The sequence below is a fragment of the Podarcis pityusensis genome, assembly GCF_964106645.2.
Source record: "Podarcis pityusensis genome assembly, chromosome: 16".
Taxonomy (NCBI): Eukaryota; Metazoa; Chordata; class Lepidosauria; order Squamata; family Lacertidae; genus Podarcis; species Podarcis pityusensis.
Window position 1 is genome coordinate 13,847,906 of NC_138041.1, and position 12,804 is coordinate 13,860,709.

The 12,804-nt window shown below is 49.0% G+C and overlaps 1 protein-coding gene across 2 annotated transcripts; it reads left to right on the forward strand.

Moving 5' to 3' along the window:
* The first annotated feature begins 294 nt into the window (after positions 1-294).
* Positions 295-12,379, forward strand: TSGA10IP (testis specific 10 interacting protein). 2 transcript variants are annotated; one of them, XM_080985454.1, is made up of 8 exons: positions 295-504; positions 2,123-2,284; positions 4,445-5,177; positions 6,323-6,542; positions 7,761-7,928; positions 9,347-9,446; positions 10,107-10,231; positions 12,218-12,379. In XM_080985454.1, the coding sequence occupies exons 1-8, from the start codon at positions 355-357 to the stop codon at positions 12,261-12,263; spliced, it is 1,704 nt and encodes a 567-aa protein (XP_080841580.1). In that variant the 5' UTR covers positions 295-354; the 3' UTR covers positions 12,264-12,379. The 2 variants fall into 2 exon arrangements, with proteins under 2 accessions (XP_080841580.1, XP_080841581.1); XM_080985455.1 differs by lacking the exon at positions 10,107-10,231.
* The last annotated feature ends 425 nt before the right edge of the window (positions 12,380-12,804 follow it).

The following is a 12,804-nucleotide window of genomic DNA, read 5'->3' on the forward strand; positions in this document are numbered from 1 at the left end:
GACATCTTAAGAAAAACCAGGACATTCTGGGATCAAATCAGAAACTGGGACGGCTTCTGTAAATCTGGAACTGTCCCTGGAAAATAGGGACAATAGGAGGGTCTGGAGTAGGGTTGTGATTTCCCCCCGATTTTCCTATTTTATCTTTTGTAAACTGCTCTGAGGTGGCTTTTTTGTTTTTGTTTTTTTACAATCAAGCAGTGTATAACTTTTATGAAATAAAAATGAAAACCCCCGGCTGGGGAGAGCCATGCTTTGTTCCAGAAGCTTGCCACTCAGGCTGTTCTGGAAGTAGGCCGGTTGCTGTGGTAACTGGAAAGGTGACGCGTCCCCTTCCATGTTGTCGTGGGCACCATGTTGAACCCTCATCGCCACTCGGTGCTGACCAATGCCTGTGTCAAGCCCTCAGTGGACCCCATTAACCGGATCGCCGGCACCATCTATGAGCCAAAGGGGCGGGTGCGACTTTTGGGCCTGATCTCGGAGAGCTCCCCTCCACAGCAGGTAGCCCAGAGAGGGCAACAAGGGGTTCTTGCTCCCATAAACGGAGGCCATACTTCTCACACACAAAACAACCAGATTAGCACTGTTTTAATATGCTCCTTCCTTAGGCACTGTACAAAGAGGTGAAGTCACGGTTTCTCCATCCAGTGATATTTGGTGTGAGGAAAATTTGGCCTTCGTGGTTAAACTACAGCGCCCATCAGCCCTAGCAAGCATGGCCAATGGCCTGGTATTATAGATGTTTTAGTTCAGCAATTTCAGCATGGCCAAAATGCTTCTGTGTACCTCATATACTTTCCAAGCGTGTTTCCCTTGCTACTTGGGGGGGGGGGTCTGCCTCACAGGGACGTGTAAGCCTTTGAAAACCAGAGAGAAGTATTGTGAATGTGTCCACCAAGGCCACACCAACTGCCAGGTGCGGCCATGCCACTGGCATGCAGCCCCCAGGCACCCACCCATTGCTCCTTGTGGCCCTTGGAAGCCAGAGGATTGCCTGCTCCTAGCCAGAGAGTGATGGGGCCCAGGTGAATGATGGGAAATTCTCAGTCAGTCTGCATGGGAATCATTGTTTCCCTTGGACTTGATTTCGTAACTTGTACCAGAAGTTGTATGGCGGGGAGGGAAAGGGTGCAGAATGCAAGTGAACACGCATGCCTAAATATCTCTATTTTTAAGCCTCAGTTTCACAGTGTGCCAGGCAGTAAATCGCACAATTCAAAGCAAAAGCACAATACACATTGCTTAATTTACTTTGAAATGTGGTAAGGCAGTCCAATTAGGGCATGCTGAATTTGTCAGCTTACCAATTTCCAAAAGGAGAGGTGCTAAAAAGTTGTAACATGACTTGGGAATTCAAAATAAATTGCTTGGTTATATTGATTTAATTTAGTTTGGATTGGTACATAAAATGTGTGTGAAATTGCATAGAAATCATGACAAATGATTGCCAAGTACTTGAAGTTGTATATTATATATTAATATTGTTTTTATTTATTATTATTATTTAGCATGACTGACATTTTCAGAAGGGAAAATTAGAATTCACTGGTTTTCCTAAAGCAATTTATTCTATGCTTCTTCATAAAATGTAGACTTACCAAGCTAAATGTTGTCCAATCACAAAAATAAAAGCACATTTGAATTCCTCACGCCCAAAAAGGTATTTTTAAGCCTCCTCACTGAAGAAGTTAACAAGAAGTAAGTTCCACCCTGTAAAATGATACATCCTACTGCTGTATTTAGGAGGCCTCATTCTGCTGAGTGGGGTCCTGGGCATCTGCCCCAAAGTCCTGCCCGGATGGTACCACTAGAATCACTGCAGTCATTCCAGTGGTAAACCAGTGGTAAAACCGCCACTGGAAAAACACTGCGTTTTACCAGTGTTTCCTGGCTCCTAGGATTTTGGGCGGGCCCTCAGGCATGACATTTTTGGCTCCCCACCCCAACCTGGAAGAGCAAACTGAGGGAGCTCTTATGTTCCAACCGATCTTCTCTGTGCAAAGTAGAAAGTGTGGTTTGGTTTAGACGGTGGGCCCTCTGCTGGGCTCAGGGTCCTGGTGCCCAAATGCATGTCTCTGGAGCCAGCCTTGGTGCTATAAAACGTCTCTGTGTGACTCAGGAGGACTACCTGGATGCTGGTGATGGGATGCTGATCTGCATGAAGCGGGCAAAGAAGAGAGGCCCTCACCCTGCAAGGAAGCCCTGCTGGGAGCCTGAGGAAACAGTCCCAAATGCCAACAGCATCTCAGACATAGACCCAGAGCAAGAACTGAGCAGGCAAGTTGTTGCTGTGGGCTTTAGGGGGGGTCCCATCCACAGCATACATTTAAAGCACTCCTATACTGCTATAAGGGGTCCAGATGGTGCTGTGGTCTAAACCATTGCGCATCTTGGGCTTGCCGATCAGAAGGTCGGCGGTTCTAATCCCCACAACGGGATGAGCTCCCATTGCTCGGTCCCAGCTCCTGCCAACCTAGCAGTTCAAAAGCACGCCAAAAAAGTGCAAGTAGATAAATAGGTACCACTCCAGCAGGAAGGTAAACGCCGTTTCCGTGTGCTGCTCTGGCGTCGGTGTTCCGTTGCGCCAGAAGCGGCTTAGTCATGCTGGCCACACGATCCGGAAAAACTGTCTGTGGACAAATGCCGGCTCCCTCGGCCTGTAAAGCAAGATGAGCGCCACAACCCCAGAGTCTTCTGCGACTGGACTTAACTGTCAGGGGTCCCTTTATGTTTTTATACTACTATAACAATTGTGGCTTCCTCCAAAGAATCTCGCAACTGTAGTTTGTGAAGGGTGATGTGAGGGGTCTTCTAACAACTCTCAGCGCCTTTAATAAGCTACAGTTCCCAGGATTCTTTGGAGGAATCCTAAGTAAGGAATGGGTTGTAATTCAAGGGGAATGCACCTGATTCAGAGCAGGATCTGTTTGTGCTTATCATTTTAAAATAAACAACCTGCCCAGTCTGAGGTCTTACAGAGAGGTCAAGTTTTGAAAGGCACATTTTTACAATTTAAACAGTTCAAAGATGGATTTAACTCTTTATTAGCAAAAACATGATCCCCCAAGACTTGGGGTTGAGTGTCAGGCCTAATAGTCAGGGCAGCACATTCCCAGTGGTCTTCTTCCGTGAAAACCAGTTGCTGAGACTATGCCTCTTCCCAGCCTTCCTCTCCAGTGCAGGGCTTTTTCCAAACAATCTGAGACTGCGCCTGCAGGCAGCCAACCTACCTCTCCACTGCCCTTTTCATGCCTCTCTCGGTTCTGGGAAACAAGTGAGAAAGGGAGATTGTCACATCAGGAAGGGAGACAGCTGTGATCCTTCTTCGGCAGGGCTCATCTCTGTCTCTTCACCTCCCTCCTCTCCTGCTTCAGCTTCTTCCTCTGATGCTGGACTTCTCTCTGCCACAGACTCTCCCTGCTCACTAAACCCTGTTACCTCTCCAGCTTCCGGCAACTCCTCTTCCCAGTCCTCTCCCTCCAACCACTCAATATCGTCCCATCATCGCCCCACAGGCTGTGAGGCTTCTTCTCTGAGTGGTTCCCCTGCTGGTTCTTCCCACCATTCCTCTGCACCCAACCAGTCCATGACACAGAATAATAGCATTGTAGAGTTGGAAGGGACCCTGGGGATCATCTAGTCCAACCCCCTGCAACGCAGGAATATGCTTCTGTCCAATACGGGGATCGAACTAGCATCCTTAGCATTATCAGCATTATCAGCACCATGCTCCAATCAACTGAGCTATCCAGGTTCACAAGTGAAATGTGCATCAGATGCTGCAATTGTACTGCAGTTCTTTTAAACTCTCTTTGCCACTGAGCCAAAGTCCTTCAATAGGACCTGCCTCCGTGGTTGTGTGACACCCACTAGTGTGATTGGAAAGTAGCAGGATGTGCCCCCCAAAAGAGAATGCCAGTGAAAAACCAGTTGCGATTCTGTGTGCCGTTTTACACTGGAGGAGCAATAAATGGATAGCGCTAAAACAGGGGTCAGCAAACTTTTTCAGCAGGGGGCCAGTCCACTGTCCCTCAGACCTTGTGCGGGGCCAGACTATATTTTTTTTGGGGGGGGGAATGAACAAATTCCTATGCCCCAAAAATAATCCGGAGAGGCATTTTAAGTAAAATCACACATTTTACTCATGTAAAAACACCAGACAGGCCTCACAAATAACCCAGCAATGCATTTTAAATAAAAGTATACATTCTACTCATGTAAAAACATGCTGATTCCCGGACCGTCGGTGGGCTGGATTTAGAAGGTGATTGGGCTGGATCCTGTCCCCGGGCCTTAGTTTGCCTACCCATGCACTAAAAGCTGCTGGTCTGGAAGGGTTTTGATTATCCAAATCAAAGTTGGGAAGCAGAGTTCCAAAACTGGGAGGTGGGGAGACCAGGTTTGTGTCCAACCTGAGTGTTGCTGCTTCCCCCCTAGGCAGCACCCAGTACCTCCCACTCCAGATGTCAGCAATGCCTCGCCAAGCCCTACACCAGTTCCCGCATCTGCCAAGCAATCTCGACCGGGTTCCTTTCCCTTCCACTGGATGTGGGAGAGCATCTCTGTCAACGGCCAGGCCATGTACCAAGACCGGCTCCTGGAGAAACCCAAGAAGAAGAGGTCCCCTCAGACTTCTGTCACCACCTTCCGTGAGCCTCCCTGCACGCCAGAGCTGGGGAACCCGAGAGCCGGCAGCCCTAAAGGCGGCCATTGCTCGAAAGACCCCAAGCCCTCGAATAGCGTCCCTGAGGATCCCTGGCCCACATGCCAGAAGTGCCACCGCCAGGTGGGCCTGGCTCCCGGGAGCTCCCTCTTGCCTCTCTACTGGAAGATGGACTCCCGGCAGGAGGCTCGGAAACGGCAGATGCGCCAGGAGCGCCACCGCTGGCTGCAGCTCACCCAGGAGCTGCTGAGCCTGGAGGATCAGGGCCCCAGGAGCAACAAGCGCTTCTCACTCAAGCGGCTGGAAGAGAAACTCCGAGCGGAGCTCCTCTGCCTGGCTACAGAGCCCGAGGAGCCTGCTCCCCAGAGGGAGGCCAGGAGAGCCAAGGGCCGGGCCCAGACCGACAGAGAAGAGCAGCTGACCTTCCAGCCCACCATCAACCGCAGGATCCCCAATTTCAAGAGTCTCCAGAGGCGCTTCCAAGAGCAACTGGAGCAGAGGAAGGATCAAGGTGAGGAGCAGTCATTCATTGATAATGGGCAAGGTGAGGGGTGGCATAAGGTCAAGATTAAGGATGGCATCCAACTAAGTCCGACTCAGTTGGTCAAGTGAGTTGTTGTTGTTGTTGTTATAAGGGGGGAGAAACCCGCTCCTTTTCCCTTATGGGGTATTCCAGAGCCCATATAGAGTCCTTAAGTGGGTTCCCTATTAGTAGGAGAAATAACAGACAACTAGAGTAAATTGAAAAGCAAAGCAGCTAGCAAGCCTGATCTTTATTCAGGGAACTGTTGCAACAGGGTCCCCACTTACCACACGCAGGAGGGAAGAGAACTCTGAACAATGGTGCGCAAGCCCATATATAGACTTTTGAAATTGCCCACCCTGTAGCCCAAAACCACCACCCCAAACATCATACATACATCACAGAAGGAGGCGGTCTACAGCAGAGGAGGCAGTCTACAGCAGAAATCCTGTTTGCCAGGATACCTGATAATGGTCACTGATTGCATTACCTGGGCAGCCTGGCCATTCTTTTGTGATAGTTAATACTTTAGTTCCTAAATCCAGGTCACAGGCTCCCCCTATTCATACACAAATGCGCCCTTAAAACAGGATTTGCAAGCAAAAAGACAGTGGGAAGGCTTTCCCCATTTGCCTCCTTTACTGCAGAGGAATATTTGAGGTCATTGAGAGATTCAAAATGGCTTCAAGATTGTTCTCCTATACCGTTTCAGACACATGGTTCATGTAATTAGATATGTGTGCATTTATGAACATTTATTCTATATTTGAGACCTTAAAATTCTTATAACATTATTATTATAATTATTACATTTATAACTTGCCTTTCCCCCTAATGTGTGCTGGCCTCTCTTTTCTCTCTTCTTCACTCTCTGTTTTCCTTTCTTTGCTTTTTCTCCTTTTTTCTACAGACTGGATTATAAGAGCAATCATTGTCATTTAAAGTTTACTCATAATCTGGTGTATCCTTGTAAACAATCCAGTTCCTGTTTGGATGTTTGTTTCTATTTCTGTTATCGTAGTTTCAATAAAAAATATTTTAAATTAATCAATTAATATGCTGCGAAGTGACGATATGTGGGCAGGCGGGTTGGGACGGGTCACGTTAATGCCTCTGTGCTCTCCTCCGCCCAGCAAAACTGACCATCTGTAAGCCTTTCCGACTTCACTCCACGGGCAGCTCCCAGCAATTCTCTGGAGAAGAGGACAAGCAGGACCCAGAAGACCCGTATTACGAGGTCCGGCGGTTGTATGGGGTTCACTGGAGGGCCCATTCTTGCCCGGACTTTGGTCCCCCCATGGTTGCTCCAGTGATGCACACCAAGACCTCTGACAAGCGGCAAGAGGCCAACAGGTAAGCAGGGCACCTGGGGAGGGAGGTGGCGGCTCCAAAGTCTTTGTGCTATTATTTCCTGCAGTCCAATGAGAAAGGCCAGGGGGTTGCTTGGGGGTAGGTTGCAAAATTTTCAGCTAAACATTAAAACAAATAACCCCAAAAGCTGACTGTTGCTAAGTGAAAGCTAGGGATGGAAGAGAAATTAAATTCATTTTGTGTTTAAAGAGGAACCTAATTCGCCATTTCTGAAACAGGAAACAACACTCCCCACCCTCCCCTCCACCTTTGAAATACTCACTTCCCTAAATTTTGCAATTCACTTCTGCAGCCAAGTAATGTGTAGAGAAATGCATACACTAACATACAGTGTACATAAAAATGTCCATCTTAGTGAAAATAAGACAAAAATGTGATTTATTGGGGAGAATTGCTTTGCAAAAATGCGTATATTAAGCAAAACTGCAAGCAGAGGTACAGTTGTACCTCGGAAGTCAAACGCCTTGCGAGTCAAATGTTTTGGCTCCCAAATGCCGCAAACCCGGAAGTGAGTATTCTGAATGGTGAACGTTCTTTGGAACCCGAACGTCTGACGCAGGTTCCGATTGGCTGCAGGAGATTCCTGCAGCCAATCGGAAGCCGCGCCTTGGTGTCTAAACATTTTGGAAGTCAAACAGACTTCTGGAACGGATTCCATTCAACTTCCGAGGTACGACTGTATGTCTATATTAAGGGAGGAAACCATACTAAAATGCTGCTGAATCTTCACGAGGACCCCTTTTTTAAAACAAAAATCACAAAATGATGTGGAAGAGTGGAGAACGGAACTTCAGGTAGGAAAAAAGAGAGACTGCAATAGACAGAATTGCTCATCCTTGAGACACCTTGTTTACTGAGTGTTCATTCTTCCAGTCTTTACCGATATGATTATACCACAGTCAGCATTCATCCAGCACGGCACTCATCCCAGTTTGCTTGCAGAACATTTACACATCTTCGTTATTTGTTGCCCTCACCCTTTGCAATCCATTTCCCCATCGCTTTCCTCCCACCGCTAAAAGGTCGGCCTCTTTTCTAAAAGTGGCTTTGCTGTGCTCGGGCGACAGAGCCCTTCAATCCCCTTTAGCCAACCTACATTCCTGGCCTGCACCTGAACACAATGCCAGCCTGCCTGGAGGACCCCTTCACCCTCACCTCTAAGAGGTTTCCCCATGCCTGAGGTTGGCCTCTTTTTGTTAGGATGCTCTTGCTGGAGTGGGAGAGGCAGGAACGGAAGGAGAAGCGGCGAGCCGAGCTGCGCAGGGTGAAGGAGCAGCAAGTGCAACGGGAAGTGGCCAAGTGCTTGGCGACATACCAGACCATGGACCACCCCTCCGTGTCATTGCAGAGAAAACGGGAGGTGCTCAGGTAACGTGCCATGAGGTTTCTGCAAAGTCCCTCTGGGCTGTGGGGAAGAACAGGGGCTGCATATGCACCATACCTTGAAAGTGTGGACTGTTAAGGATAGTAGGAAAGGATATATTGATTAAATATGATCCTTCCACGCTAGTGAGTCATGTAGCAGAGCAGATTCCCCCTAATACAGCAGTAAAGCTAGTTTGCAGATTCGTTTGAATCTCTTTAGTTAAGCAATCTAGTCTTGATTACCCAGATTGGATTATTCCTGGCAAGTCCCCTTTGATCTCTCTTATAAGAATCAAGACACAAGAGTCTTAAAAGTAACAAGAAGTTTACTCACATTCAGTTCACAGTATAATCCCTGAAGGCAGGCTTTATCTTGTAATTACAGAACAAAGTGTGAGCTCATCCCATATGGAGACTGAGCCCGTGTACTGCTGGCTGAGAGCCAGCAGACAGCAAAATACATTAAGAGAAGAAAATGGCATCAAGAGAAAGATGGCTGCGTGACTCCACTTTTATGGAGTCAGCCAGGGTCACGCCCATCTGCCTGGTCACATGCAGGGAGAGGACACTCCAGACCAGTGGAACAGGAAGTTCTACTGGCTGGCGTAACATCCGCCTGCCTGTGTCCACTCTAGGGAAACAAGGAATGTTGTATTTGACTGCTCCAGTGGATTACATCCCACAGAAAGCACATTCAGAGCACATTCGCCGTCCCCAAAGAACCCTGGGAACTGTAGCTTACCCCTCACAGAGCTACAGTGCCCAGGATTCTTGAGGCGGGTGGATGTGCTTTAAACACAGCCTGTTTTCTGGCTTGCGCTCAGCTGCCAACTAGGGTTGTATCGAGGACTGCCAAAATTATTACCCGGTGATCTTCATAAGGCTGGAAGGAGCAATTCTGCTCTTGAGCATGACAGAGGTTTCTGGGAAGATTATGGGTTGTTCAAGGGCACATTCCTGCCAGAGGAAGTTACTTAAGGAGGGCAACAGAGCAGAGCTGCTGAGGGGTGTGGCTTGGGTGAGGGGTGTGGCTTTGGGAGGATCCCAAGGGCCAGACAGAAAAGCCTGGAGGGCCACATTCCTGGAATATTCTTCCTGGCAACAGCTTCCTCCTCCTTTCTGCAGCTACCTGACTTTTAAAATCTAGAGATGCCATTGGGGAGGATCGAACCTGGGTTGCTCAGACAGCTCAGTTGGTAGAGCGTCAGATTTATAATATGAGGGTCATGCAATGCTTCTCCTGCATTGCAGGGGACTGGCCTAGATGACTATCATGGTCCATTCCAACTCTATGATTCACACAAAGCAGGTGTTCTACTTACTTACAGAGGAGCAGACCCAGTTATTTACAGGTTGGGGTAGAGGGATCAGAAGAGGAGCAATGCAGCAAAGGCCTACCAACCTCTCCCTTTGGTGTGCAGGAGGCAGGAGAAGCAGCGCATGGAAGAGTACACATTGCAGCTGCAGGAGATGCAAGACCGCGTGGAGAGCAGACCTTTCTTGTTTGAGAGAGTCATGCAGGTGAAACAGGGGCCAGGGGGCTGGGGGGGAGGGGAGGGGAAGCAATGGGTTATATAGCATAGCAACTTGAATATCTGGTTCAGTGTGAGGAGACACAGGTTTGAGTTGTCCACTCGGCATTGATTTATCAATGCAGAAAACCTTAAAGCAAAATAATAATTCTAAAAATATTATTTCAAGCACTGATATCAGGGTTCCCGGGGAACAGTATCTTTCAGCCCTACGTAAGCAGGAATGTTCTTAGACTGGCACACCTCGCCACGGAGGGCATTTCGCAAACAGGAGCTGCCACCAAAAAGGCCCTGCCACAGATCAGTGCCAACAAGGCCTCGCCTGCTTCGCTGTGTTTGCTGCCATGGGCACCTTTGGGAGGAAGAGCTGGCTATAAACAGAACAAATGTCAACAGGCAGGGACTTCCAGAGGGTAGGTGCTGGCCACACTGAAAGATCAGTTCCTTGCAAGGTGATCCAAGTTGCCTCCTGGCCTTTACCTGTAAAGGAAAAGATTTGCTGCCTTTGTTCTGGCAGAGCCAGCAAAATGGCAGCAGAGATAGCGAGAGAGCACAGCGTGTGGCAATAGGGCCATTTGTACGGGGTTTCTTTTAAACTACGCTGCCTTTGGCCTGTCTGCGTCTCCACTCAAGCCTTTCTCCCTGCCAGGCCAACGCCCGCCAGGCTGTGGAGCGCCGTTTCTCCCAGGTCCTGGCCGCGCTGGGGATCGACGAAGAAATGCTGTGGAAGCATGCGGTGCGGCAATCTGCTCGCAAGTCCTCGGGCAAAGCCATGTAAGGACGGTTGAGAGGAAGAGGGTGGCTGGCCGGAGGCCTTCTCCTTCGTCCCCTGAGTGAAACCAGACATTTCCCCCTTGTTCATTTGGAAATCATTATGGACTTCTCTGCATGCCAAGCAAGGGCTCTAGCCCTGTGTTAGAATCATAGAATTGTAGAATTGGTAGTAAGGATCTCGGGGGTCATCTAGGGCAACCCCCTGCAATGCAGCCGTTCCCTAAAGAAGAGGAGCTTATGCACCCAGGATGGCCTGCTGGGACTCCCTAGCGCAGCCGCTCCCAGGCAGGCTCACCGTCAGTGCACCCCGCTTGCAAAGAAAGAATCGGGCGCTCCATTTAATCTCCAGGTTGTTTATTGGGCACCAAGAGAGAGCAGAACTCAAAGCAATGGCTTCAAGTTACAAGAAAGGAGATTCCAACTAAACCTCCGGAAGAACTTTCTGATAGGAAGAGCTGTTTGACAGCGGAATGGACTCCCCTGGAAGGTGGTGGGCTCTCCTCCATCGGAGGTTTTTAAACGGAGGCTCGATTGTCAGGGATTCTTTAGCTGCCACTCCTGCATTTCAGGGGGCTGGACTAGAAGATCCTTGGGGTCCCAGCCAACCCTACAGTTCTATGGTTCTATGAAATGCTGGTGTGCCCACTGGGGCTGATGTCAATTGCCAGCTATTGATTTATATATTTTACATGGGCCTGTGTCCTGTAAAGGCCCAGAGGATTATGGAGAGAAGACAGTGGGGTGGCTGCCCACCCCACTTTGCAGCACACATGCCATGTAAATTAAACAAGGGGTAAGGCAAAGGGATCCTTGCCTGCTGCCACCTGAAAAGCTTATTTGGGTGGCCTGGGTACAGTGGCGTAGCGAGGGTTGCCAGTGCCTGGGGGCTGTACAGAGTGTGGTTGGGAGGGAGGGAAACAGACAGAGTACTACACATGCACATTCAACTGCCTAACGGCATCTGCATCACCCAGGAGATCGCAGCTGCAGAGATAAGAAGAGTCGCTCCGTTGTCCTGGTTCACATGGAGTAGCCGTTTTCAATGGAGCCGGGTGTCAGAAGTGTGCAGCTATATTGAGGCAGCACCGGGTGTTGACGTTTGGCGCCCCTAACAATTTTGCGCCCAGGGCAACTGCCACTGTGTTGCCACCCCCCACCCTGCGCTACGCCACTGCCTAGGTGGGACGTGAGGGGTGTGCAGACATGGGGAGTGGATTGGTGTGTGTGCATGCATGGAGGTCCCTGGAAAGCCCTTCTTTCAAGAAGCCATGTGTCCTGCTTTGCAGAGGACAGCCCTCTCTCCCCTCTGTTGGAAAAGTTGCACAGTTGATGTCTGGATTAAAAACAGTCCATGCTTTAAGCCAAGGTTGGTTGAAAAAGCTGGGGCCTTGAAAGGTTGCCCATCAAACGTTAGTACCTGGACAGCAGTTCTGGCCTATGTATATACAGTAAACCCTCGGGTTACATTACTCTTGAGTAACATAAACTTTGGGTTGCAAAAGCGGCAAACCTGGAAGTATTTTTCTGGGTTTCGCTGCTCGCGCATGCGCAGAAGCGCTCTGCGCGCCATGTGTGTGCGCAAAAGCAGCGCCTCTGGATATGGATTTTTCAGGGTGTCACAGACCCCCGGAATGAATTAAATTCGTATCCAGAGGGTCCACTGTAGTTGGCATCTGGTTGGACATTGCAAGAACAGAGTGTTGGGTTCGAAGGGCCATTGGCCTGATCCAGCAGCTGGCCCTTTTTGTTCTCATGAGCAGGCACACAATTCACCTGCTCACTGTCCTATTCCCCACTATGGCGAGGTGTATTGTGTTTCTGTTCACACTACAGAAATTATTTCTGCATGCGAGTTGGTACCTACAAAATTAGCAGATGCAAATTTTATGTGCATCAGACCCTCTTTCATCTTGGGTTTTTTTATTTTTTGGCAATGCACACCTGATGCCTTGCCCAGGACGTTTTCAGACCTGTGGTGTGTTTCAGGCGTAGGAGGACAGAATCTCCAGAAGATCTCCCAGAATCAACCTGAAAGCAAAGCCTGGCAGGCAGAGAAGAAAGAGAAAGAGAGAGGGAACTTTGCAGCGAGATCTGCACCTTCTGGACCACGAGGCACCTAGAAATAAAACTAGCTTTGGAGACGAGAAAGACTCAGCCTGCTCTATGAGGGGGTTGACCTGGGCAGTTGAAAATGGCGCTTGGTGGTGATGAAAGGTGGGGAATCCTTTTCTAGGTAACATTCCAGGGGCCACATGCCTGTGGTAAGTAGGGCTAGGGGCAAAAGTGGATGGAGCACTCATGCCAGAGTGCCAGAATGAAAGCCGCTTATGTTTTGTCTTGCGAGATCACAAAACGAGCATCATTTAGTTTCGTGCTCGCACGCAGGCGCAAGAACTTGGGACCAAAAATGGAGCATCCCGATTTTGGTCCCCATGATGTTGGAGGGTATGAGTACAGGACTGTGTTGCCAACCAGTTTTTGAAACTTTCCCCGCCTTCTTGTAGAGTTTGGATTTGATGTCCCGCTTTATCACTACCCGAAGGAGTCTCAAAGTGGCTAACATTCTCCTTTCC